The sequence below is a fragment of the Aplidium turbinatum genome, chromosome 9 (assembly GCF_918807975.1).
Source record: "Aplidium turbinatum chromosome 9, kaAplTurb1.1, whole genome shotgun sequence".
In the NCBI taxonomy this organism is placed as follows: Eukaryota; Metazoa; Chordata; class Ascidiacea; order Aplousobranchia; family Polyclinidae; genus Aplidium; species Aplidium turbinatum.
The window spans coordinates 12,076,590-12,101,875 of record NC_137480.1 but is presented as its reverse complement, the minus strand read 5'-3'; the positions used below and the strand labels follow the sequence as shown (position 1 = coordinate 12,101,875).

At 36.9% G+C, this 25,286-nt stretch overlaps 1 protein-coding gene across 1 annotated transcript; it reads right to left on the bottom strand.

Moving 5' to 3' along the window:
- Positions 1 to 4,630: 4,630 nt before the first annotated feature.
- On the bottom strand, positions 4,631 to 18,430 carry LOC145776687 (uncharacterized). The gene is made up of 7 exons (XM_082587918.1): positions 18,240 to 18,430; positions 8,827 to 8,976; positions 8,512 to 8,592; positions 7,097 to 7,567; positions 6,084 to 6,142; positions 5,383 to 5,432; positions 4,631 to 4,958 (listed from the first exon to the last, which is right to left on the bottom strand). Exons 3-7 carry the CDS (start codon positions 8,525 to 8,527, stop codon positions 4,631 to 4,633), a joined length of 924 nt encoding a protein of 307 aa, XP_082444044.1. The 5' UTR covers positions 8,528 to 8,592; positions 8,827 to 8,976; positions 18,240 to 18,430.
- Positions 18,431 to 25,286: the final 6,856 nt, after the last annotated feature.

Below are 25,286 nucleotides of genomic sequence, written 5' to 3'. Positions count from 1 at the left end.
ACAATGTAGAACAACTCTTAATAGCAGGTAACGCTCTTTGCAGCCAATAGCTGGTTTGGTTTTGAATCTTTATCCTCAGACTGACCAAGCCTTGATAGGTTATTCCTGGTAGTTTCGCATTCTTGTAGACTAGAGGCTTTTGCCGCATGGCCGGCTACCGAAATTGACAGAGTGAAGTTTTCCGATTGTTGAAGTGTTGTTGCCGGGGAATTATTGCATTCATTAGGCGCCGCTGAATGGAGAGCAAACTTTAACCTGCGTTGCTCAAGCGCACACCCCGAGAGTCGAAGCAGCGCCGCTTAATCTCGAAGCTTCTTCGTTCACGAAGTCACGGTTAACCAATTGTGCTATCGGGGCGGACGAGCTAAATGTTATTATTTAAGCAATTAGCAGTGTAGAATCTTTCGATTTATAACTTATGCATATTGTTAATGTATAGCGGCCTACATGGCTCGTTATTTTCATGCAACAGCAGTTTACCTTGCTTATTCCTTTAGATTTTTCCATAAAAACAAATTCAAAATTATCCAAACCAGCATTCACAAACTGTGCCACTAAGCAAAGTGTGTCGACTTCTCCAAGGTCATGTTGCTCTCCATCATAAAATTTTAAGCAACACTTAAAAAAACAAAAAAACCGCAGCCTGTAAAACATAAGAAAATCAATTCAAAATACAAAAATCACAGTCAGGCACATTCTTCAATGCAATTGAATTTTATAACTTGAGTTTGTAACATGACAGGTGTAAAACGACCGGGCAAGCCAAACGTAGCCTAACCGTTACAATAAGAAAAATGATTAGAAATAAACCAGAAAGATGTCATGCGACCAACTAAGGTGAAGGAACATACAGGTTGTGAAAATCTAAAACACTGCATGCATTGAATTAGAACATTTGTATGAACTATCATTTTTGAATGAACAAAAGTAATAGATTTAAAATAGTTTTACATCATCAAACTAAAATTTTTAAAGCGATTCATACATTTGAAAAAGCTGTGCCGGTAGCAAGTTGCTGTTCAATGTGTTAAATTCAATCGAAGCATTTTGCTCAAGTTTGCTTCAAAGCAAGCAGCAGCTCAAGATGCAATGAAACTGCATTACATCACAAGACAAGTTCAGCTATTATTTTTTTAACCGTCGTCAAACGTTGCATTAACACAAAATAAAGGCATTGCAAATTAATTATTTGTTCTAATACAATTACCTATTTCAAGTGGCATTACAATTCACTGTAACTAAGAGTGAAAAAGAATTTAAAGTAAGGAACTTACTAACTTACAAAGGTTGCTTTATAAGCTATAAATCAGGAGCACCTATAGTGTAGAAAATTACAAAGGTTTTAAAACAACAAATACAAAGTGAGAAAAGCAATCATTTCTTTATTAGAACTGGCCCTATACTCGGAGCAGAACTCGGAGCAAAAACAAACACAAGCCATTTCCATCAATTTATCATTTTCTACAAGTTCAAGTTTTCTTCCATCACAAGCAATGTGATGTTTGATGCATGCTAGAAAATTTGCTTACAACGTATTTTAGTTTCAGCATCAATACAAAAGAGTAAGCTGTTCCCGCTTTCATGATGTCCTCACACCGACAAACTAGCTCATTACATGAACTTAATAATAAACAGTGCAAGAATAGGCAGCATTTCCATAATGAGAAGCAAATGCAATGCAATGGTTACAATGATGGCACAGCAGTACACAAACTTGTCATGATAAGTGTAAATAAACATGAAAAGTTAGCCTACTGATTAATAGGCCTATCTCATTATAGCTTTAATAAAGATCTTACCTTGTGGTGAAACAAACATACCATGCAAAAGTAAGCATTATTACAAAACTTGACATTAATTTAGTTCAAATAAGAAACTAAAGTTTAAGTTATTTCATTCCTAGCCGTGCTTCATTGTATTTATAGCAGTGGTTCTCAACCGGGGGTCAGTGAAGCGATTTCAGGAGGTCCGTGAAAGTTTTCGAGTTTGCAACATGATTGACAAATTACGAAATTTAAAAATTAGTTGTACTTTATGTATTACAGTGGTTCTCAAACTGTACGTCGCAACGAACTGGTGCTTTGTTTGAAATATCAAAGGACATCGCACAAAGGTTTGGTTTTCTAACTAACAAAATATCATATAAATGAATTAAATTTTTTAATAAGGCTATGTTCAACTTAATTGTTTGAGACACCAGATTGTTGATCAATGCTTAACTTGGAAACGCAAACGTTAGTCAGCAGTATCACCAGTCACAGTTTTATAACTGTGATGAAAGCGAATTAATATTGATTACAAATGAAAAAAGGGAAAATTTCTTTGCAACGGTCGCAAAAATTCTATTATTTTTGATAAAATTTAATAGAAAAACATTAAATCAGCATACACATTACTGATTTTTGATCCCGTGTGCCAACATATAGCCTAGCCCATAACATAGTTTTGCCAATGTCATCAATCGTCGTGCGTCGCGAGTTCAGAAAATTCTTCTAAGTGTGTCACTTCGAAACTTATGAAACATTTGATTCCATTAGGAGGCGCGATATGGGCCACCAAAACTTAAGATAAATTTTTTTTAGGGGTTCGCGACCGCTTAGAAGGTATCAAAAGGGGTCAGCCAAGACAAAAAGGTTGAGAACCACTGATTATGAGCTATTTCTTTTGCGTTTGAAATAAAGCATTGCGAAGTCCTGTGGTATTGCTCAGTATTGTAATAGCCTACCAGTATAGGTCGTAATCAATTAAACGCTTCAAGTTATATTTACCCTTTAAAATCGCAAGCACAATAAACAGTTGAACACAAACTTTCACCTTTTCTTCAGTAAAATACATACACCTTCACTTTCATTACCACGGGTGAACACAAGCATTCCTACAGGTTTTGTGGGTTACATTAATACTTACCTGTGATAGAAACCTCACGTTTGAAGATATTGCAACAACACACACAAAGACAGTAACAATACATTAAGTTAAAAATACTGTTAAAATGTTGATTACAAATGTTAAAAAATTCACCATCAATGGATAAATATTACACTATTGTACTGTAAAAAGCAACAGACACGACATTCGGTGATTTGGCAAGGAATTATATGCAATAACCTACTCTTCAGTAAAAAAAAACAGAGCAATAAAACTTAAAATTCACCGTAATTTGGATCACAAAATACGCAACGAAATTAAATTCAATTGTTCGTCTTCTCCAAAAAGATTTTGATAATAACTTTTGAAAATGCTTGCTTGTCATTTGCAGATACCGTTACTTCACGTTAGATAACTTTCTCAAAGTGCCACAAAAAATGCTAAGAGATCTTCACAACAAATCATTGTACATGTCATAAAAACATGAAAAGTTATAATTGAGGTTTAAGGTGTTTATTTTGCATGTACATAATTTTATGAAAAGAAATAAAACAAAAACATGAAAAGGGTAATTGACAACAACAAAGTAACGGGGTGAAATGACGTAATTCAAACAGTAACAAAGCAATATACGAATATTTGTGGTTCAAGGCTGTGCGCTTGTCAGAAAAAAAATATTTAACTACATTTGTAGAAAAGAAATGACAACGGGAAATAACATCGCAGAAAACAACCCAAGCGCTTTGTTACATTTTAAGTGCAGTCTAAACTTTGACATAATAAGCTGCTACCAGTTTTTTTTCAAATGTAGTTTATTATTTTTTTCCTAGGCAAACACCAGTTGCTCCATCAAGAATTTGCTGTTGTTGGTTTTGCAATGATGTGAATAATGCTTTTACATCCATTTACGTTGTTATTAATCGTGCGCTTATGGTAGAGTAAAATTATTCTTATTCTAAAGTTATACATGGAAATTAATAGGCTACTATGGATCTAGGATAGTCAATTTTTGCTTTTCCAAACCTGGCAGTGGTGCACACTACATACATCAAAGTCACAACCATATGGCCTACGCAGCCAGTTTGACAATTTAAAATTTGTTTTTGTCGGTGTTTCATTCTTCGGGTTCCACTGACTGGAAATCTGGTTCTTGTGAAACCAGAACATTCAGTTGCCTGTGTGGTTAAGGGGTGGACTCGACAAACAAGCACTCGACGCTTCAGAGGACGTTTGTAGGAGCACTAGGCAGTGCCTTGGCAAAACGCTTGATAACATCATTGAAGACGGACAGTGATATTGATTGCTTTGCCTCTTCGTCTATTTAATTTATATTTTCAATTACCAGACATTACCTTGGATACGCTAAAAAGTTTAACCATATTTCAGACAGTGTTCCGCAAAAAAAACGTTGTAAAATAGCAAACTTAGTGGTAAGGTTAGCTCCATATTAGATGATGACTTTGCTCTGCAAAGCACACTTTCAGCATCAGGTGAGAATTATGTTAGAGTAAAATGTATGGTATGTAAAGTTGATATGATAATATTGGTATGATGTATGTTAAAAAAAATATATGTCGGTATGATGAAGTCTTTACCAATTTATCGAGGTGCTTTCTTGGGTGAAGAGACGAGCCTATTCAAGACGGCAACTTTTTACGAAAGTTGCAATAGCCTATTTTGCAAAAGCAGCATTGGCGTGTGCCGGTAAATGTAGCTTGCTATAGGTGGAAGTGTACAAGCTACAGTTTATCTCACGTTGAAATTATTGTTCTTCCTCTGTTGATAGATTGGGTGACAAAGGGGATGTGGGTGTCAGACGATTTGGTGGTGGTGGTATTGGAAAAAGATGGGAAGCTGTCGGTGACAACATGGAGGAAGGTGAAGCCATGGGTGAAGGTATGGAAAGCGGTTGTGATAAAGATGGTGCCACAGTGGAAGGAGACGTGGAAGATACAGATAAGGGTGGAGATCCTCCAGGCGGCAAAGATAGTGAAGACGATGGCAACTCTGGGTTAGAGGGCAACGAACCACGCAACTCCGCAGTAATACGCAATGCAGGAGGTGCTTGTGAATATAAGGCAACAGGCGTCCTACAGAAAACAATTCAAAGTCATTTAAGTTGATTATGCAATGTTGTTTGTTTAATTTATTCAGCAAGTTAAACATTCATAAAAAAGTAATAAATATTTGTTTGTTTGGTATATTTGTAATATTTTGTAAATGTGCATTTCAAATTCAATCATCTTCATCATCATCATCATCTGATGCTGCAACGGCAGCAGCAGCAACAGCAGCGTACCAAGGATTAAGCCAACATAATCGAAACAACTATTTATATTCAAAGTGTAGATCAAAAACAACCGTGTTCACATATTTGCGTGTCGCTTTAAATTTATTTAATTGTTTACACTTGTCGAAATGAAGCTTTTGCGTAAATCTGATGAGCACTACCAAATCTACTTGTGCTGACATTTCAAAACTAAAAAAGACAAATATCCAAAATGCAACATAAACCTTGCAGCAGCATCCCGGACTTCAACAGCACTGGGAGTAGGAAAGCGGCTCTAAAAAGAAATACTTGCAATTAATTGAGATTGTGGTTGGATGTAAGCTTAATTATGGTTTGTCATCACTACAGCACAAAACTGGTAGCAAAAAATATAAAATTAATTAACTTAATTTTGTTTTGAAGCATGCACTTCTAAAAGATTTATCTCTAACAATGTAAACATTTCATCAAATACAAAAAGAGTTTTTACCTAACTTTAACACTGTTACGTTCCTCTCTGTTCGTGCACTGCATATTGTGTACTGTAGCCTATAGGATATCTATATCAACATCATGCATGGCTGCTCTACAGCAGGCTATTTCCTATTTAGTCATAAATCGAGAAATTGTGGATGTGAGGTGGAACATAATAGATAATGCAATTGATTGAGTTTCGCTTTTAACAGCATGATCGTTGCTTACTTCACAATGTAGATGCTACCGACTTGTTTTAGTCTGATGCTGCAAGTTAGCTGGGGTTATAGCAGTTTGCACTAGCTTTCGAAACACAGTTCCCTAGTTATGTGTTATAATCAGTAGCGTAGCGTCTAAGCCTAAGGGGCACGGGGGGACGTGCCGCCCCAATCATTTTGACGCTAGAATATTTCTTTTTGTTTCTTTCCGGTAGAATTTTTGTTGGAATTTGAAACGAAATCAAGCTTCTTACCAAGTCTCGTAGACAATCTTCGTAGAATCCATGTTGTTGATAGGAGCTTCTCGGAGTTTCTGTAAACAGCAGAAGCTTTAACAACTCACTAAAATACAATATACACGGATACATATAGATCGGTGGGCTAGCTAGTATTCACATCAACACGCGGTTTATCAAAACTACTGCGGCTACTTTTATTCCAAAGTAATTTTTTTTAATTTTTGACTTCATGTTTTCACATTTTTCAAAGTTTTGGTCATCCATAGTTCTAGTGCACAATTTTTGGATAAAACATTACACAAATACAACTTTAAAAATTTTAGAGATGTTGCAATTAGTATTGTTCTGAATATTTTTTTGATCGAAGCAACATTCACGAAGAAAATTTACTTCGAAAAGAAATAAAATCAGAACACAAAATTTGGTGTGGAAACGTCACAACTGCTTCGTGACATATTTGGCCGGATATCTGAATGCTTGGATAATTTCAGTTGGTAAATTCTTGATGTATGTTTTGTTTTAAGTTCACAACAAAAAATTGAATAAAAATTTTACTTTGATTGCGCAACAATCATTCACGCGTCCTTTAAAAATGACGATTTTGAAGTCGTTTTTGTAACAAGGACGCGTTGAGTGTGTACTGTCTACGCATCATATTTACAGAATATTGTGCCGTATTGTACGTTAAATTATGTGTCATGCATATAGAATTACGAATTAAATGATCTTCCGAAAACCGCATTAGGCTAAAATAATAGGCTACATAAATAAAATCTACTGTTGTTCAAAATATAACCTAAATATCAAAAAATACCTGTTTTGCAAATACATTTTACGATAAAACTTTATCTGAATTTAAATTTTTGTCTTTATTTTGATGAATAAAAATTGCTCTAAAATGTCCTGACTTGAGCAATCAAAACAGCCCTTTTTAGACAAAAAAATTTACACAAATTTGACCACTTTGAGTTTAGCTGACGTACTGAGAACCCAAGTAGGCCTATTACACCACTGAAGTAACAACTTACCGGAAATTCGGCAGCATAAATAACTTCTAATACAATTTCGTTTGATAGCAATCCATTTTTGACAGAAAACTCCATTTCTTGGTGTAAAATAGCTCAGCAAAAAGGATGTGTGTTCATTGAGCAGTACACAGATGTGCTTGAAAATCAAAGGAAACTGCAAAGCAAAACTTGAGGCCATGTTTTGTGCCTCAGCTAATGATTGGCTCAGGATGAAATAAACTGCTGCTGCAATATCCGCGGCATCGCATGGTTGAGGTATTTTGAGTATAACCGCTTCATAGAAGCACTGCTGACAGGCATTTATTGTTTCTCTGAGGTATTGCTGGTACAAACGATGAAAACCTTCATTTGAATTTAGCAGAACGTATACAAAAAAGTTATGAAGGTGCTGTATAAGGTTGGTTATGCTGTTTATTGGTCTCCGATTCGCTCTGATGTGTTTGAAGATTCCAAAAGGTGAAACAGGAGTTTCTGAAGAAATAAAAAATTCAAATGTTAATTCTATGAAAAATGCGTTATAAGTACCATTGCTTCGTAATAAACGCGTATAGTTAGTATTGTTGCACATTAACCTATGCTACACCTAAATTCAGAGAGTGGCGAGAGTTGTTATGTGGTAGAAGATTTCTGTTGAAAATGAGAGAAAGAATTTATACTACTTGCGTGAGATCTGCAATGCTGTACGGAAGTGAGACATAATGCTTACGAGAAAACGAATTGGCGATTTTAAGAAGAACTGAGAGAGCGATGGTGAGGGCAATGTGTGATGTGAAGCTGATGGACAAAAGGAATACCGAAAAACTTATTAACTTACTTGGGTTAAATAAGAATGTTGATAAGTTGGGGAAAGCAAATGGAGTGAGATGGTATGGTCATGTTTTGAGAAGGGATGAAAAAGATGTTTTGAGAAGAGCGCTGGAATTGCGAGTGGATGGTCGTAGAAAATTAGGAAGACCCAAAAAAACGTGGAAAAGGCAAGTTGAGGAGGAAAGCAGGAAGGTGGGCTTGACAAGAGAAGGCGCAGACAGATTGATATGGAGGCAGAATGTGAAGGCGATTGCAGCACTTGGAGGTGAATCCGGCCACTCTCGGTAACGGGGACATCACCGGATTAAAACTGGAATACTATTACTACTAAGTACTATTACTACATTAAGCTTACGAGTTATAAGCAAACATGGAGGCTAACACAAAATAAGAACAAATTCATAAAGGTTCCAATGATTAGATTGATTTAAATTATTTTTAGATTATTATTTTAAATAAAAGTCGTGAATCGGCATCTGTACTCTTCAGAAAGTGTCCGTGGCCACCAATTTGCTTTTTTGATAACCCACTGAGACAGAACGCAGTCTATTCGACAAAACACTTCGTTTAACCAACGTACAACTAGATAAGACTGATATAAAACTAACCATTGGGTTGAGACATTCTTCTAGAATTCTGAAGGTTTGTTAATTCTGTTGCTTTCGATCTTGCAAGACTGTTTTCAATGTCTGAAGCCAGATATAAAGAAAATTTCAAGTGTTCAATAAACTTTATGTTTTTACCTAGTTTGTGGAATCGGAAAGGCTTCTGGCCTGTCGGTAGAGTAGATCCATAACAATAGCGCAGTGGGAATCTAGCAATGTGAAATCATTTCACGCTTTGGTTTTTACAGCAAAGTTGTTAAAAAAAAGGGCAACGTGTGCAAGTACACTACAGTTTGTACATTATAGGTGAGCACTCACCTTTGTGTTTTGCAGTAAATCACACTTGGAAAGTCGATTGTGAGCAAATCAATAACATTCCACCAACATAACCACGAAAGTTAAGCTTCAGATTTACAACTTAAAAATATTTTATAATCTGAGGCCTACTTGCCTTTTTTTTTATCTAACCTGCAATGTACAAAAAGAAGCGTTACAAAGCTTATGACGTAATGCTTATGACGTATGTAAGATGTACCTAAACTAAGCATGCATGATCGCACAATGAAACTGGCATAACAAACTTTCAACTAAAGATGGCCAGCAAGCTAGTGAAATGGCCATGTGTTAAAACCATGCAAGTTTAAACTGGTCTCCTCTCTTCTTTCACAAAGCAGTTTATCAACAACATTTCACCATTTTTCTACTTTTTCATGGGAAATAGTTTTCATGACAAGCAACAGCAACAAATATGTTATTATTCTTACATAGCGTCAAATTAATTATTGCAGCTCAGCATTTTGAAGTCTTGAAAGGAGTTTAAAACAAAGTCAACACATTTGAACACAAGCGGTGTAAATGTGTCGTTGTTAGCCCAAATATTAGTTGCAATATTGACTAATCAGCACAATCACAACAATGGTAGGCCAACCCATACGATGGATCCATTCATCTATTAGTTCGGAGTTTACAGTTACCGGTAAGCCTACAACAAATGAACTCACACTTAAACCGCACAGGCTTGGTAACATAAATTGATGCTTGCAGCAAGGAAGGCAAACAACACCGAAATGACTTCACGGGCTAGAGTTTGATGCAGTGCCCAACTTTTATTTTATTAGTTAAAAAATAAATAAATAAATAAAAAATTACTGACAAGTAGCCCATTATCTTATTTTTCCTTGCTATGGAAAGCGCTTTGTCCTTGCTTTTTAGTCAGCTATCTTTTAGTTAAAAAATATCATTCATTCACAAACACGCAAAGTTTAGACTCACACGTTAAGCACTTTAGATCTAAAAGTATCATTTTAACTACCGGTATGCCTTTTTTACAACCACCCGCTGCAAACCTCTACTCGTAGCCAGGCGCGAATCTAAGAGTTTTTTTCGGGGGGGGCCAGAAAATTTGAAAATCAATTAAAAAGAAAGAAAAAGCTAAACAGATATGAACAATGATATACTACGACATATACGATATGCTAGAAAATAGACATTAAAACAACCATTTTCATCAATTGTGATGCCGAGGGACTAATATCAGCTGTTTAGAAGCATATCAAACCATTTGATGCGGAAACATACAATTTTTCACAAAATTTCGGGGGGGGGAGCCCGGGCCCCCTAGGCCCCCCCCATAAATCCGCGCCTGCTCGTAGCCTACATATGACATTGGTTTACACGTAGCCTACTAGGCCTACATAAACTAAAAAAAACAAAAACGATATTGCTCATTGTGTATTACGAGTTAAGATGTTTGAATCTTCTTAACCACAAATTTGACAAACCTTGCTGTGTTTGCAATGCAGCGCAAAGTCTTTAGAATTATAGAAACAACACATAGAAATGGTATTCGAAATGCAAGTTGTTTTTGTTTGCTCCCCAGCAATTTAGCCTACGTCTAGTTTTGAACTAACAGGAAGTCGGATGGCGTAAAATGAAAGCTATGGGCTCAACATTAGGAAGACCTAAATAGGAAGACCCTAATAAGTTTCCTAATAGATCTAAGCGACATTTCAAGGAATCGTTTCAAAATCTCCACGGCATCACAAGCTTGCATTGACTTTTCTATAAATTTAAAAATAAAAACATTAGATAAAAGGCGTTCAAGTCTAGAGTACGTTTTCTGCACTGATGACACCTTGACGTCCTGTTTGCAGTGACGGTCAGAAACAGGTCGAAACAGTGACGTCCTGTCTGCAGTTATATAGAGAACATTACATATACATTAGGTTAGGTATATATAAATATACCCCAATATGTTGTAATCTTTTGTAATGTTTTCAATCTAAATTTAGGTTAATGGATATGTTATGATGTAGCCGATGCTCCCTAAACCGCAACTTCTTTTTGATGTGCAAACGCACAACAATTATTTTGAGTTGGTGTGTGGGCTCGGTGAATCACAGTTAAATTGTCAAGTCCAGAAAATGGTCAGTAGTCAAATACGTCACGCATTAAGTCTTGGAACACACAAAACAATACACTTTTTTGCAAGCTTGCTTGCACAAAACGGTTAAGTTTTTCCAGAAAACCAACACAAAACTTCTCATCACAACAGTATTTCATAATTTAAAAAACCTGCTATTTAGCATAAAACATTAATTAGTGCTCTAAATACTGTTCACAAGAAACGTAACGGTTGAACTTTAAGAATAAGTTATACATAGTTATTTGCTCTAGTTAATCATTACCTAGTGACAGTAATCCACATGTAAGAGATAAGTTACTTAAAAAATAAACTTTTTGCAACAACTTGCTTTGCTACATGTAGGCTACAGTAGGAATTTAAGAGATGGAGAGAAATTGGAGCAAAAGCAAAAAACACACTTCTCAATAACTATTTAATAAAATAATACAATAGAATTCGCTCATTGTGACACTTGAAAGGACTTCCGAAAAAATGTTCCTATAGTGAAATGTCACCATAGCTGAATTATTCCTGTAGTTTAAAAAGAGGAAACTTTGCAACAGATACCACCTTAGAAACATGTCACAAGAGCCGAAGTCAGTATAGCCAAATTCTGCTGTACTTTGACTTTAATTGACACAGTTTAATCGTAAACTATTGAATATGAGGGTGCACAAACAAAACTAGAGCATGTGTAGGCGTAGTCAACGTCAGTATAGCCAAATTCTGCTGTACTTTGACTTTAATTGACACAGTTTAATCGTGAACTATTGAATATAAGGGTGCACAAACAAAACTAGAGCATGTGTAGGCGTAGTCAAAGTCAGTATAGCCCAATTCTGCTGTACTTTGACTTTAATTGACACAGTTTAATAGTAAACTATTGAATATGAGGGTGCACAAACAAAACTATAGCATGTGTAGGCACTAGGCAGGGCCTCCGAGAGAAGTCAGCACCGGTCGGGAAACAACACAAAAAATGGGCCCCATAATATTTTTAGCAAATATTCCATTGCATGTTCGTGTTAAGCTGAAATTAGCCGACTTTCATCAGCATGAAAAAAACTTCGTTCAATGTAAAAATCATCAATATATAATCACTGGATTACACTTGCAGCAAAAATGTCATTGAGGCAAACTATTTTGTCTAGAAAGCTTTGTAAACACACAACAGGCCGACAGGCAACGAAAATAGTTCAACCTAGCATTCAATTCAGGAGTGACCAAACTTTTTCCCACGCGAGCCAGATTTGATAATAAGTGTTCGCGGGCCAACAGCCACAATAATTTTTCTGAAAACTGCAAGTTGAATTTATATGATTTTTGTGTGTCTGCAGGCCAAAAATAACACATTATACAACAACAGGCGCGGGCCATACAAAAACGTCTCGTGGGCCGGAGTTGGCCTGCGGGCCGGACTTTGGACATCCCTGATTTAATTCAACCCTTCTGGACTTTTTGCAATGCAAAGTTACGAATCACAGCATCAAATGATAAAATTTTGCGACGTCTGAATTGATGCACAACATGTATAGTTACGCTTTTCAATCGGTTTTGAGTCATAGGCCTACTCGAGCGCAAACAGTTCTTTACAAATTTCAGTAATTGCTAAAACCAGGTTCTAAAAGCACAACCGTTGGAGGTAGCTACCGGAACACAAAAAAAAATCATAACAAAACTATTTGGAAAAACCTTTCGAAAGTTGCATTCAATGATTCCTTGTGTAGAGGTTATGGGGTGGTTCGTTCTGGTTTGCAGCTGAAGTTTGCTGTGTGGCTTTCTGTCAAAAGTACCAACTCATTCAAAATGTCTTGAAAAATGTTATTGTTGTAGCCTACAAATGGTTTAAGTTTGTCCCACATGCCCGCAACTGCACAATAGACATACGATGAAATTTTCATGGAACTTCAAACTGGAACTTCAAACTGGAACTTCATCGACGATATGTTTAAGTTTGTTGATACATTTGTCAATTCCAACAACTATCGAATCCTTTGCAATGTACGGTAGAATACATTTCCTTTGAATCATTCAGCTAGTTAAGTGGAGTTATAAAGGCGTTCTGTCCTCAGGAAAACAAAGTCATTTTCTTTTAAATTTATAATTGCCACTGCAACTTTAGCTTGCGAGTAGTAGCCTACTCTTCTCAGCTTTCTCTTACTTAGATTACATCTTCGTTTAATTTCATTAAATTCATCAGTGAATCTTGTTTAGGATCGTAATCCACATAATGCAAAGCAGTCACAAATTTAAAACTGCTAGTTGTAGGCTACTTTAGCATTGACTCAGCTTCCGATCAAGCTCTGGTTGGTTCGAACTTGATGCATTTAAAGAAATGTCTTTAGAGCTCCAATTGCAAAAGGGTAATGTAAAGCATTGGGTTTGACTGCACCACGCCTTGATTACTTTCTCGAAGTCAATTTTTTTTTGCAAGATGATAGGACAGCTTTGTTTAGATTTTTCAGAAATTTTCCTCTGACTGGGCTATAACTTTAAAGATGCCACAAGCTTACAGATAATCAATTACTCCAAAAATAATAAGACATTTGAACAACGATGGCTGTAGGCAACATTATGAATTCCAACTAGATTTAAGCAACAACATCCATAAACAAAAAACTCAAATAAAGAAAAAACTCACTACCTTCCAAAATCACATCATGAGAAGCATGACCAACAAAAGGCTACTTGACCACACGAAAACAGAAGATCTTTTAACTATGACAAAATTACATCCAATTGCAGCAATAAGTTAATAAAATCAAAAGTTTTACAACTGTTCGGCCACACTAAAAGATCTCAATTCAGAATCAGCAAAGTTTGCACAGAAGGAAAAGTAGAAGAAAAAAAAAACGTGGCAAACAACCAAAACGATGGCAAGACAACATTCAATCATGGACCGGACTCAACTTGGCGACACTGGGCGAGCTGGCTCAAAATCGCTACTCTTGGAAGCAAATAAATCATGTTGATGCGCAATCTGCTGCAGGCGGAGATAATGACTGATGATGATGATGATCCATAAACAAAAAATATACAGGATTTACTTTCTTTAATCGTGCTTGGACTGATACCTTTAACTTTCCCAGATAACTTATGTTGGATACAACATCCTATGCCTGGCCAACGCAGATTTTGAAGTTAAGATTCAGTTGTCAAGCAAAAATAGTTCCCGCTTAGCTAAAACAGCACCAGTTTTCAAGTTGAAACTATCAATACAATCGAAACCGTTCAGTGATACAGAAATCATTTCAGCTTCAGATTTTACGTCTTGAAGCTGTTCAACATCGCCTACCTTAACACGAAAATGATTTGTTCTTGATGAGAAGCATCGAGAGTGACATTTACAATGATCGAGAAATACTTGGAACTGCGCACTTCATTTAAGAATTGGTTGATTATTTAGTTGGTACATTTTTACTTTAGTACTAAAAATGGGCCCCCCTCAAAAGTGCAAAAACAAAAAACTACTCGTTTTTCCTTTACAATGTTTTGCTAGGGGGGAAACTGGCCCGACTTCCCCCCCCTCTCGGAACCACTGTGTGTAGGCGTAGTCAAAGTCAGTATAGCCAAATTCTGCTGTACTTTGACTTTAATTAACACAGTTTAATCGTAAACTATTGTATTGAATATAAGGGTGCACAAACAAAACTAGAGCATGCGTAGGCGTAGTCAAAGTCAGTATAGCCAAATTCTGCTGTACTTTGACTTTAATTGACACAGTTTAATCGTGAACTATTGAATATAAAGGGTGCACAAACAAAACTAGAGCATGTAGTCAAACACCGACTTGAGATTTGGAATCAGTAACAAAAATCTATCAACACTCAGTTGAGATGTGTGATACAATATGTCAATGAAAAGCAGTAGCCGTATTGTTTTACAGGGATTGTATCAATAAAGACCTACTCAAATAACACTGTGGAAGTATTCAAAGTTTGGATAAAATGCTAGTTTCACAACTTAACTTCTTGTGTTCTTCCGGTGACTGTAGTTTTGTACCTTTTTGTAGTTTTTTAACTGTGACACAAGAAATTAATTTATAATTGAAATGCTTGGTGAACAGTCTCATTCTATATGTTGGTATCCCTATGAGCAATGATACGCTTTCTAACGTTTTGACAGCAAGGCTTTTTCTTTATGAACGTGAAAGAGATTACAGGGTATTCAAAACAACATCTTTGTTTATTTGCACAGTTGCTAATCCTGTTGATACGCTGCGTGCGGTGACTTCGAGTAAAAGCGTTCGTATTTTGATACCACTACAAAGTTTATCATTTTGTAGTCACATTGAAATGCAATAAGTTAGTTCTGCGTAGACGAAGCTTCAAGCAATTTAAATGAAACGTTACCACACATTGCCCAAAACCAGACCAGAATCCACGCAATCAGGCTTGGCTACATGAATGTTAATGTTATAAAACGATTGTGTTAGGTTAGTTAAGTAGAGAGTTTTACTGTTAAATGAATTTGATCATGAAACAAACATTGTAATCGGTTTTCATTCAAATTAATAAGTATCATGATCTGCTGTATGACGCGTTTGTTCAAATTCGACAACTTTATAATTTGAAGCAACATCTCCTTGCAGGCAGTGTGTTGGTGATACCTGAAGCTGTTACATTTTCACAGTTCGACATATCAGATAAGAAAAGCTGTGTATATGTGCGTGAACGCCGCTATAGCAATGTCCACGATATGTGCAACACAAAAGACGCAACATTACCCCAAAGCAAGCCGAAAGCAAAAACCATAAAGGTTGCTTGTGTTACGCGATTCAGATTACGTTATAGAGCGGAAGTAGAATTTAAAACGTTTCAGGACGGCTTTTGCAAATGAACAGTGAACACCCATCTGGCATTCTCATATGACCAAGAAAATACATGTTGGTGTTATTCATTAAAACTACCCAGAAAGTATAATCCGTCAATTTTACATTGAACCAACGTCTGCAGACGTTAAATGAATGTAAAAATTACGGATTTTGTTGCCGGGGTAGGGCTGTTTGAAGCGTATAGTTTGTCCAGGTGGTTTTTCGCAAGATGATGTCAAATTGCTGAATCATGCATGAAATCATGTCGTTACCGTTCGGTTATTAAATGGGTTGGATAAGCCCATGAACATACACAGTCAACACTTTACACAGATTGATTGATCACTAATGTTTCGGTCCTTGACAGTAAAGTATCGAACATTTATATTTCGTAACAGTCTCCCAAAATGCCCATTACCGAATATATAAAAGACAAAAGAATAGAATTTCTATTTGAATAAGACCCTTCTGATGATCCGTTCAAGGTGAAACAGGCTGTTAAGGACTCAGATAGTAATAACTATATTTGATTTAATTCGCTCTGCTTTGCTTTTTTGCTTAGCATTGAGCACTTTATGTAGTAGCCTGTTAATAGTTTTTATTGTTTTTAAAAGACAAAAGAAATACAAAACAAATATTTTTTCCAATATGATTAAGCACAGTAAGCACAGCACATACAATCAAAAAGAAAGCTTGGTAGAACGATAATGAAGCAGCTGCTGAAAATATTTCTGAAAACTGTACTATCGCTAGATTGCACACCACATGAGTGACATAACAGATGTACACAAGATAGACTATGAGGAGGGCAGAAAGGAAATTGGTTTGTATTTTTTGTTAACAAACTTTCAAATGCTTTTATTAAGCCATGGTTAACACCATTACGCGTAATTCTTTTTCCACAAGCTGTTATTATTGATCACAGCGGTAATGCTATCTCAAACGTTAACATGACTTGGGAAAAACGAGGCGTAGGCCTACCACTTTTACACTGGGTGATTATTTTTAGGCAGCGGACGCAACTACCTGCATCAATACCAACATTTCCAACAAAGAAAAGTCAGCCTTCTCGTTTCAGTGCTAGCTTTACCGATAAGACAGGAAACGATTTGGGTTTTTATCAAACTCTGAGTGCTGTGTTCAGTTGAATCACATGAGTGTCCTTCCATGGTATAGGAAATAATCAATGTCTCCAAGACTCCATGGACAATTTAATAGATGGCGTGAAGAGGGTAATCTTACCCTTGTGATGTGGCAACACTGCGTTTTACACCAAGCTAATATTGTTGTTGGTTGGTTTTTGAATCTTTATCCTCGGACTGACAAAGCCTTGCTAGTTATTCCTAGTAGTTTCGCATACTTGTAGAGGCTCTTGACGCAGAGCCGGTTACCCAGATTGTCAAAGTAAAGTTTCCGATTGTTGAAGTGTTGTTGCCGGGGAATTATTCTATCCACAAGACGCCGTTGAATGGAGAGCAGTCCTTAGAATGCGTTGCTCAAGCGTACGCCCCGAGAGTCGAACTAGCGCCGTTTGATCTTGAAGCTTCTTCGTTCATGAACCCACGTTCATGCAACCAACTAAGCTATCGGGGCGGACGTCATGTCATGGTTAAGCCAGAGCAGCAAGTCAACAGATCATTTGAAAGTACACTGGACTTTTCGCGGCATGATTGACGAATTTGGAAGTCGCATCAACGGTATCAATTCTTTGCTGCCCTTGATGAAAATGTTTGCAACACAACACCCATGACAAAAGACGCAGCCACCGCTCGCAATGACTTTCAGCTGGAGCTACTAGCTTTGCAGTCAGATGTGAAGTTGACACAAGTATTTAAATGTGATCATTTACTTCACATTTGGTGTCGAGTCCCAGAGGAAAACTTGACAGCCAATGCACTGAAAAGTGCCTTTGCATTTAATTCAACACAACTTGTGTGTGTGAACCACTAGTCAGCAAAATGATTGGAATTAAATCCATATATCACAACCAATTGACGAATCATCATTATAACCAACTTTTGAGTGCTGCATCTTTCAATGTTACCGCTGATTTTGAGAAACTTGTTAAAAGTCAAAGCCAAAATCAAGTTTCACAATTGAATTTCTTTTGTTGCGGCCCTTTAGAAAATTTAGGTTTTAAATTTGGCCCCGTGCTGAAAAAGGTTGAGTGCAACTGCTCTAGAGCCATATGTTCTAATGACTAAATCGCATGCATTAAATTTTTTGTTCTACTATGGACAGACGTAATATTAACTTCTTGCCCCCCTCAGTAAGCCAGACACCAACATGCAAACGTTTCATGTGCTGTAATGTGCATCGAGTACAAAAGAACTGCAGAAGTAGGTACATGAAAATGTGGATGCAAAATTGAGGAGAATAATCATGAATATTATTCTCTAAGTTACGTTGTTGCAGTGAGTTAGTTCAAGCAGAAGTATTCACTGAAAGTGGTGCAGTGCAAGTCAATGTGTCAATGATGCAAGGTGTGAGTAAAATGCCGTAAACGTCGATTACCTGGGAAAATGTTTTTATCATCTTTGTTCTCACTGCAAAGATGTTCAAGTAGTTTTCTTCTTTCGGAGAAAACATGAAGATACTTTCACGAAAAATACGTTCAAACTTTTTCACCTTGTTTCTGCGTCTGAAGTCATATGAACAACAGTGGTAGTTTCAACTGCAGCTGCAGCCTACTTGACATCAAAGTATACCGTAGACGTTTTGAAGAGACTATGCTGGAAATTCTTTCACCGACATCTTTTCTGTAAAACAGTTTGGGTGTTTTATACTTTTCGGTGGGCCAAGTGGTCTTCTGTATCGTGCTTATAACAGTTTAGGATTGTTGCACAATGGCGTTCTTCCACCAGCCTGCTTTTACAACGATACAACGTCAACAACTGATCATTCGATGCAAAATTCATCAATTGTCCTCTGCAAACCAAAGCTAATTTGAATGTAAGTTTGAGCGTGGACAGCATTGAAAGCCATTAAACCATGACAACCAATACATTTAGCGTAAGAGAATAAGTTAACCATTGAAGTTCGTTTTCAAAACGTTTAGTTAAATCCCAGAACAATATTGAAAAAGCCAATTGTCAAATAAAGGTTTTTAAGCCTTATTTTGCCGCGAAATTATCCCTAATGCGAAGGGATGGACAACAAGTATCAACCATCAAAATTACCAGCTTTACATCGTTTCTACATCTGGCGATGTTGAAAGGGTGAAAAAAACGATAACTTTTGTAGTTGAATAGCACCTCACAAGTAAGCGTGGGCGTTTTCAGCATATTTGCTTAGTTTACCAACAGTTTATGAGACGCTCGCGCAGGCTACAAGCTACACCAATGATTCTTAATTTTTTGCAATACATTTTTACAATGACAGTTGTACAAACCCATGCTTAGTTATGCTTTGCAACACCAAAGTTATACAGCATTCATATAGTTTTCCTTGCATTCATCTGCTACTTTCAAGCTTGGTTTATAGTATCAAAAACTACATCATGTCTTGGAGGTGTTTGTTTGTGAGTTGAGCATTCAATCCTAACCACATAGGTATGTCTACAGCCTGACAAGACGATTGATTTATCCATATATTTTTAGTCACATTTTGTTGATTTTTAGGCGAAGGGCGAAGGCATATCAAAAAGTTTTAACATTGACAGAAACTATTATTAGCCTTTTATCAATGGTTAAACGCCTGACTCAAGATCACGCGGCGCTGGTTCTGCTCTCGGGGTGTGCGCTTATGCAACGCATTTCAGGACTGCTCTCTATGCAAATTGCAAAGGCACCTAGTGGATGGAATCATTTCCTGGCAACAACATTTCGACAACAATCGGAAAATTTCACTCTACACGTATGCAAAATTACCAGGAATAACCTTTCAAACACTTTGCCAGTCTGAGGATAAAGATTCAAAACCAGACCAAAACCAACCCCCCCCCCCTTCAGCTTAGTGTTAGGGATTTGGAGACTCCTTTTTCTAATCTAAAACAAAATAAAATTGCTACTATCACTCTGTGATGGGCCTTGTCCCTTTCATCCATCTAACTCTGTTGTCATATTTTGGAAGCATATTCCTTGTACATTATGGAGGGTGCCACTGCCTGAAAGCGTATCTTTTTTCTCATCATTGTCCCCAATGATCGCGGTAGCTTAACACTTTTCTACAACTATTCCTTCTGGAGAATATTTTCCTTCTCCAAAGCCGGTTGGGCAATCTCTGTAGTGACGTTTCAAGTGCAAACGCTATCTGCCTTACCGTGCGTTCAAAACTGCTTTATGCAACGCCACAGCTTTCAATATCACCACCCACGCACGCAAAACAACGTGGTTCTGACTTCTGAGCCCCGTTTTTCACCACCCACGCACGCAAAACAACGTGGTTCTGACTTCTGAGCCCCGTTTTTCACCACCCACGCACGCAAAACAACGTGGTTCTGACTTCTGAGCCCGGTTTTTCACCACCTACGCACGCAAAACAACGTGGTTCTGACTTCTGAGCCCCGTTTTCAAACGCAGCTGCTTTCCAGCGACTGCGACTTTCTCCTTTAACTCGCGCGCAATGACGCCATTCACTTGCTAGCCCAAAAATTGCAAATACCACCTGTCCAAGTTCCCAGTTTTCGACGTGTGAGCACTCAATTTTTGAACTTTACGCTCAAAAATACATCTAAAATAGTAGTCCTTGCATTTCCTAACGATATGTAATTAAAGGCAGAGAACTCCTGCTCTAGATATGTTGTGATCCCAGCAATTAGCTCAGATCATTTGTTTTCTAAAGTCGCCATGAAAACAATAGGGGCCTACACACGATCACAATTAAGCTCAAGAATGAAACAAAGGCAACAAAAAGCTAACTTGACTGGATCAATAGTGTGAGTATTGCACTGATTTGTCAAAGGGACATCACTCTTTTAAATTTTTATTGCTTTAAGCACGACATCACTAGAACTACACTTAACATTGTTCACTCAATAACTTTAATTGTATCGATAACAGGTTAATTAATCAACAAATTGTGAACTAAAGTGAAGATAAATAAACTTTACTTTATGTGTGACTACTGTTGCCGACAAACTAAATTTTCTCAATGCATGTTCAAATACAACTATACTATAATACAGTATATAGATGTGTATAGGCATCGCCACGATTAACCAACTATAGTCACAAGTGTATGTCATTCAAAAGACAACCTGAAACTTTGACCTTGCATAGGACACAGTACAATTTTCATAGTGACTGTGACTCTTTCAATTTCGATGAACTGTTGTTCATACAAGTGTTATTCACGATATCCCCGCATGGGAAGAATAAAACGTTGATGTCGCTCACCAAACACAATTTACAGATTTCAACCTTTTCCCTTGTGGGTATTTCACTTTCGTGCAACTATAGGCGCTTGTTGACACTTGCTTTACTTTTGTATTTGGTGGCTGTGTGTGTTTTGGCACTTCACCCTTTACTCAATTATTTTTTAACTAACTGAAAAAAAGTAGTAAAAAGTGAAAAAGAAAGAACGGAAAGTACAGCACATTACTTATTTGTCAACTATTTTCCATAATGACTTTATCTTTGACACTAATAGATGACTTTGCGAACGTATACCCACAATCCTTTTTTAGGGCTTATTAGCATCGATTGTTGTTCCTCTGAAACGTCTCCAAAGTGAGTATCAAGCGATCTAAGCAACTTATTGTGACAATAACCTGGCATGTTTCTTTGATTGATTGACGTGCTGTTCTCACATCATCTTTTTAGGATCGTCGTAGTCGTGACATTTACCTTGATCACCTGGATGAGCGTGTTTCAATTTCCTGTAACGTTCATTTCTCAAAAAAAGCTCAATTAATTGCTTGTGCTCGGGTTTTCATCCTTGAATACTAAAGCCCTGAAAAAAAATACAGTCTTGTCAGATGATACGTAACTTCAAGTTGTTAATAATCTTACAAAAATGTATTGACGCTTTAAGTTCAATTTGATTTTACTTCGACTGATCTAGCAAAAAATGCATGCTACAAAGCAGTGATTTCCAAACTTTTTCTATTCGGGTATCATTTAGCAGTTTTGTACAATATTCGTGTACCACCTATAGGCTATCCAGAAAATTTCAAAAACATACCATAAAAACAAGAAAGTTTAACAAATATCAGCACAGGGATCCGATACAAAAAGATTGTTAATATTGGACTAAATATAATTAAGCTGTCTACCTGTAACATAGTAAAAGGCCAATAAATTCGCTGGACTACTATAGTATTGCTACCATCAGTAGCAACATTCAAACTTGAAAAGTTTTAGCGTTTCTCTCAACAACCTAAATCAAATATTCTTAAACTGTACGTCGCGACTCGCGACGCCCTTGTGCGTGTTTTCAATTTTACATGGGCATCGTGCAATGATTCCGCTTGGTATCTAAACTAAGATATAATATTATCCCCTGACACGTGCATTAGAAATCATTATTACGAAACTGTAGCAATCGATTATGGTTTAACAATCACATAGCGCAATTATAATTCACTTCGTCACGAGACAAACAAAGGCTGGAGATACAAACAAATAATAAAAATGAGCGAAATTCCTCTCGCTGAGTGCGTCGCAAGTCCAACAAACTTTTCCAAAAGCGTCCCAACGAAAAAAGTCGGAGAACTACTGACCTACGTGTTGCATCATAAACGCTTGAATCCCTTCCGAAAAAATTTAGTTGTTACACAATAATGATTTTGTGTATTCTGAAAGTTAGCGCAATTCTATTAGTTTATTTTAACTCTTGTCAACTTAAGCGAGTTTCTCGTGTACCATCTGGAAGATTTCCGCGTGCCACAAGGGGAACGCGTATCCAGTTTGAGAACCACTGCTACAATGCGATGAAACGCGAACATTGAGGTGGACTATAAATGCCTGAATTAAATACGAAGTCACATAAAATTTAACAAGATGGCAACATGTAAAAGCTTCAGAAAAAAACTGAAAAGTAAATAAATTATAGAAAAAACAAAAGAAGTGTTCAAAATTACATAAAAAAACAAATTCTGCGATATGTTGATCGGTTGTGATGCATAATAAGAGCCTGGGAACATGTGCTTATCTCAAATAAATTTTATCATGCCAAAATTATTACAAAAAAAAGGAAAATTGAGTAAAGAAAATAGTAGCCTATGACGGTTTCAAGAACTGTGCTACACGGCCGTTGCGATTTTGTTAGGCTAACCTTTGTTGTAATCGGCGGTGTCTCAAAAACTGTTTTATTTCAGTGAATCTGAACTCAGGCTTCGCCTTCACGTGTTCATTTCCAATAAATTAGGCCTGTTTGAACATGGAGGTTTGAAACTCTTTGTTATAAAAATTTAAGCTACTTCGAAAGAAAACATTTTCGAAATATTTTTGTGCAAAGCATTTGTACTGTAAGCCTGAACAATAATGAGCAAAATTTGTTGTTTTCAATTTGCAACAACATGTAATCGCGTTTACTTTGCAATAGATACTTTTGTCTCTGACAGCCCTGTAGCAAACTTTAACTATGCTCACTTTGATGTTGTTTAAACTTGCATTCTTATTCTAAATTAGTCACTGATGCGGTGCTTTTTCTATTAACTCTAGCACTCCAACTGAACTGTTCTTTTGAAGTAGACACTTTCCTTCAAAGCACATGTTATTTTACTGTGTGACTATGGTGCACTGAAAGGGAACAACCAGCTGGCAAGGAAAAAAATTGTCAAGACAGTCTTTAACTTTCGGTACGCGTGCGCTGCTAAACGTATCGTTAGTTTGTGCCAGCCTATCAAAGACGCCATCTTGAATTCGCTTCCAGGCCTGCATTGGTTGAAGTCGGTTGCTACGCAACTGTGTGCCATCCTACTTGGTCGACAAGCTTTCGTAATTTTTTTCTGTGATTTTGCAACTTGAAAGTATTGCATGCGGCGACGTCCACGTCAAATACAGATGATGTCTCGAAGCCACCATCTGGCGCCCTTAGATATGTACACAGATTACAGCCATAAGATTACTCATTCAAAAGTTTAACACATCGGACACCTCCCAAAACAAACACAAACAAAGAAAACAAAAAATGAGATGGAGAAACAAGATTGACAAAAAAAGTGAAACAAACTGGAGCATAAAAACACAAGATCGACTGGATTGGCAAAAAGTGGAAGGCCTTCGCTCAGCAGTGGGATACACAGGCTGAAAATGATGCAAAGGATGACAACAAAAAATAGTCCAGATACTTTGTTGCCCAGGTGGTTGGCTGGGTCGACAGTAGGGCCTACATGGCGCAAGACAATTGCACAGTTCTTGTCTGGTTCCGGTCACAGTATTCGCTTTGCAGATGCCCAGTGAAAATTATGTGAACAGTTGGCCATTTTGTACGGACATGTGAACAGTTATTAAATATATGTTCAACATCTCATTTTGCATAGTTATGCAATGTTTACATGGCATAATAAATAGGTCTTCGAAAAAAAAGGCACAAAACAATGTGTTTGTCATCAAGTTGCTCATTTTTTATTGTGATTTAATTTGCTTGCTCTTTAATTCCTTTTTCTTTTACTAAAGTCACAAAACAATGAGGTGTCTCCTTGATCTCCAGATTCAGCAAAGAAGGAAATGTCATTGTGCCATTTTTTCCTCTTTTGCATTTGTGCCATTTTTCCTAAAATTACTTTCACAGTTCTAAAAGACTTATAAACAGCAAAAGCAAAAACTGCAGCCGGCAAGACATTTGAAAATTTCGAAACTTTTCCGGTTTAATCACTTTTCACTTTTGTTCTCCCACCACAAACAATTTTTTGGCCGCATCACCACAAAAACACATTAAACAATTAAAATATCATATTCTGTGGGATGTGACTCCCAAAACCTGCTGGTGTTTTTTACATTACACCGTAGTATCTCTTTGGTTCGGTCACTTCATTAGTTAATAGAAGGTAAACTTTTCCGTTTTTCTGAATTAAGGCAAAGAATAATTGTTCCCTTGATTCACGAAAGAGGTAGCCTTCGCCTAAGGATTAATTCATCCACTGTGTTTGAAGTCCGGTTGCTCGCTTTATGAAAAAGCTATCAACCCCAACTTTAGCTTGTAACTAGACAGAGATATGTTCTTTAATTTAGCGTTTATTAAATGCTGGTATCTTTAAAAGTACTTTTCGGATAAATGGTTAAACTCGGTCAAGTTCAACTCTTTACCTAGGAAATATTTTTAACTTTTAAAGTCTGGCTTACCTTTATTTGGGTAGATGATAGCTTGTGCTTTCCAGCAATAGTTCAACCGTTAAAATCGAAGCAGAAACAAGCAACTTACAAATAATTTACTAAAGGCAATTAGCGTTTATTAAATGCTGGTATATTTAAAGATATTTTTCGGATAAATGGTTAAACTCGGTCAAGTTTAACTCTTTCCTAAGGAGATATGTGATGTTTTTCGGGCCTGTGTTACATTGCTTTGCATAGGTGAGATCTTGGCATCTTGTGCTTTGCAGGGATGGTTCAATTGTTAAAATCGAAGCAGAAACAAGCAAATCACAACTAATTTAGTAAAGGCGGACACTTCGTCACA

What these genes read in the sequence shown, in the direction of transcription:
- LOC145776687 (XM_082587918.1), bottom strand. An exon ending in AAGATTGTCTACGAGACTTG is followed by an intron (nt 5,433 to 6,083) that starts GTAAGAAGCTTG and finishes ATTTCTTTTTAG; the next exon opens with AGCCGCTTTCCTACTCCCAG. An exon ending in GTCCGGGATGCTGCTGCAAG is followed by an intron (nt 4,959 to 5,382) that starts GTTTATGTTGCA and finishes TGTTTTCTGTAG; the next exon opens with GACGCCTGTTGCCTTATATT.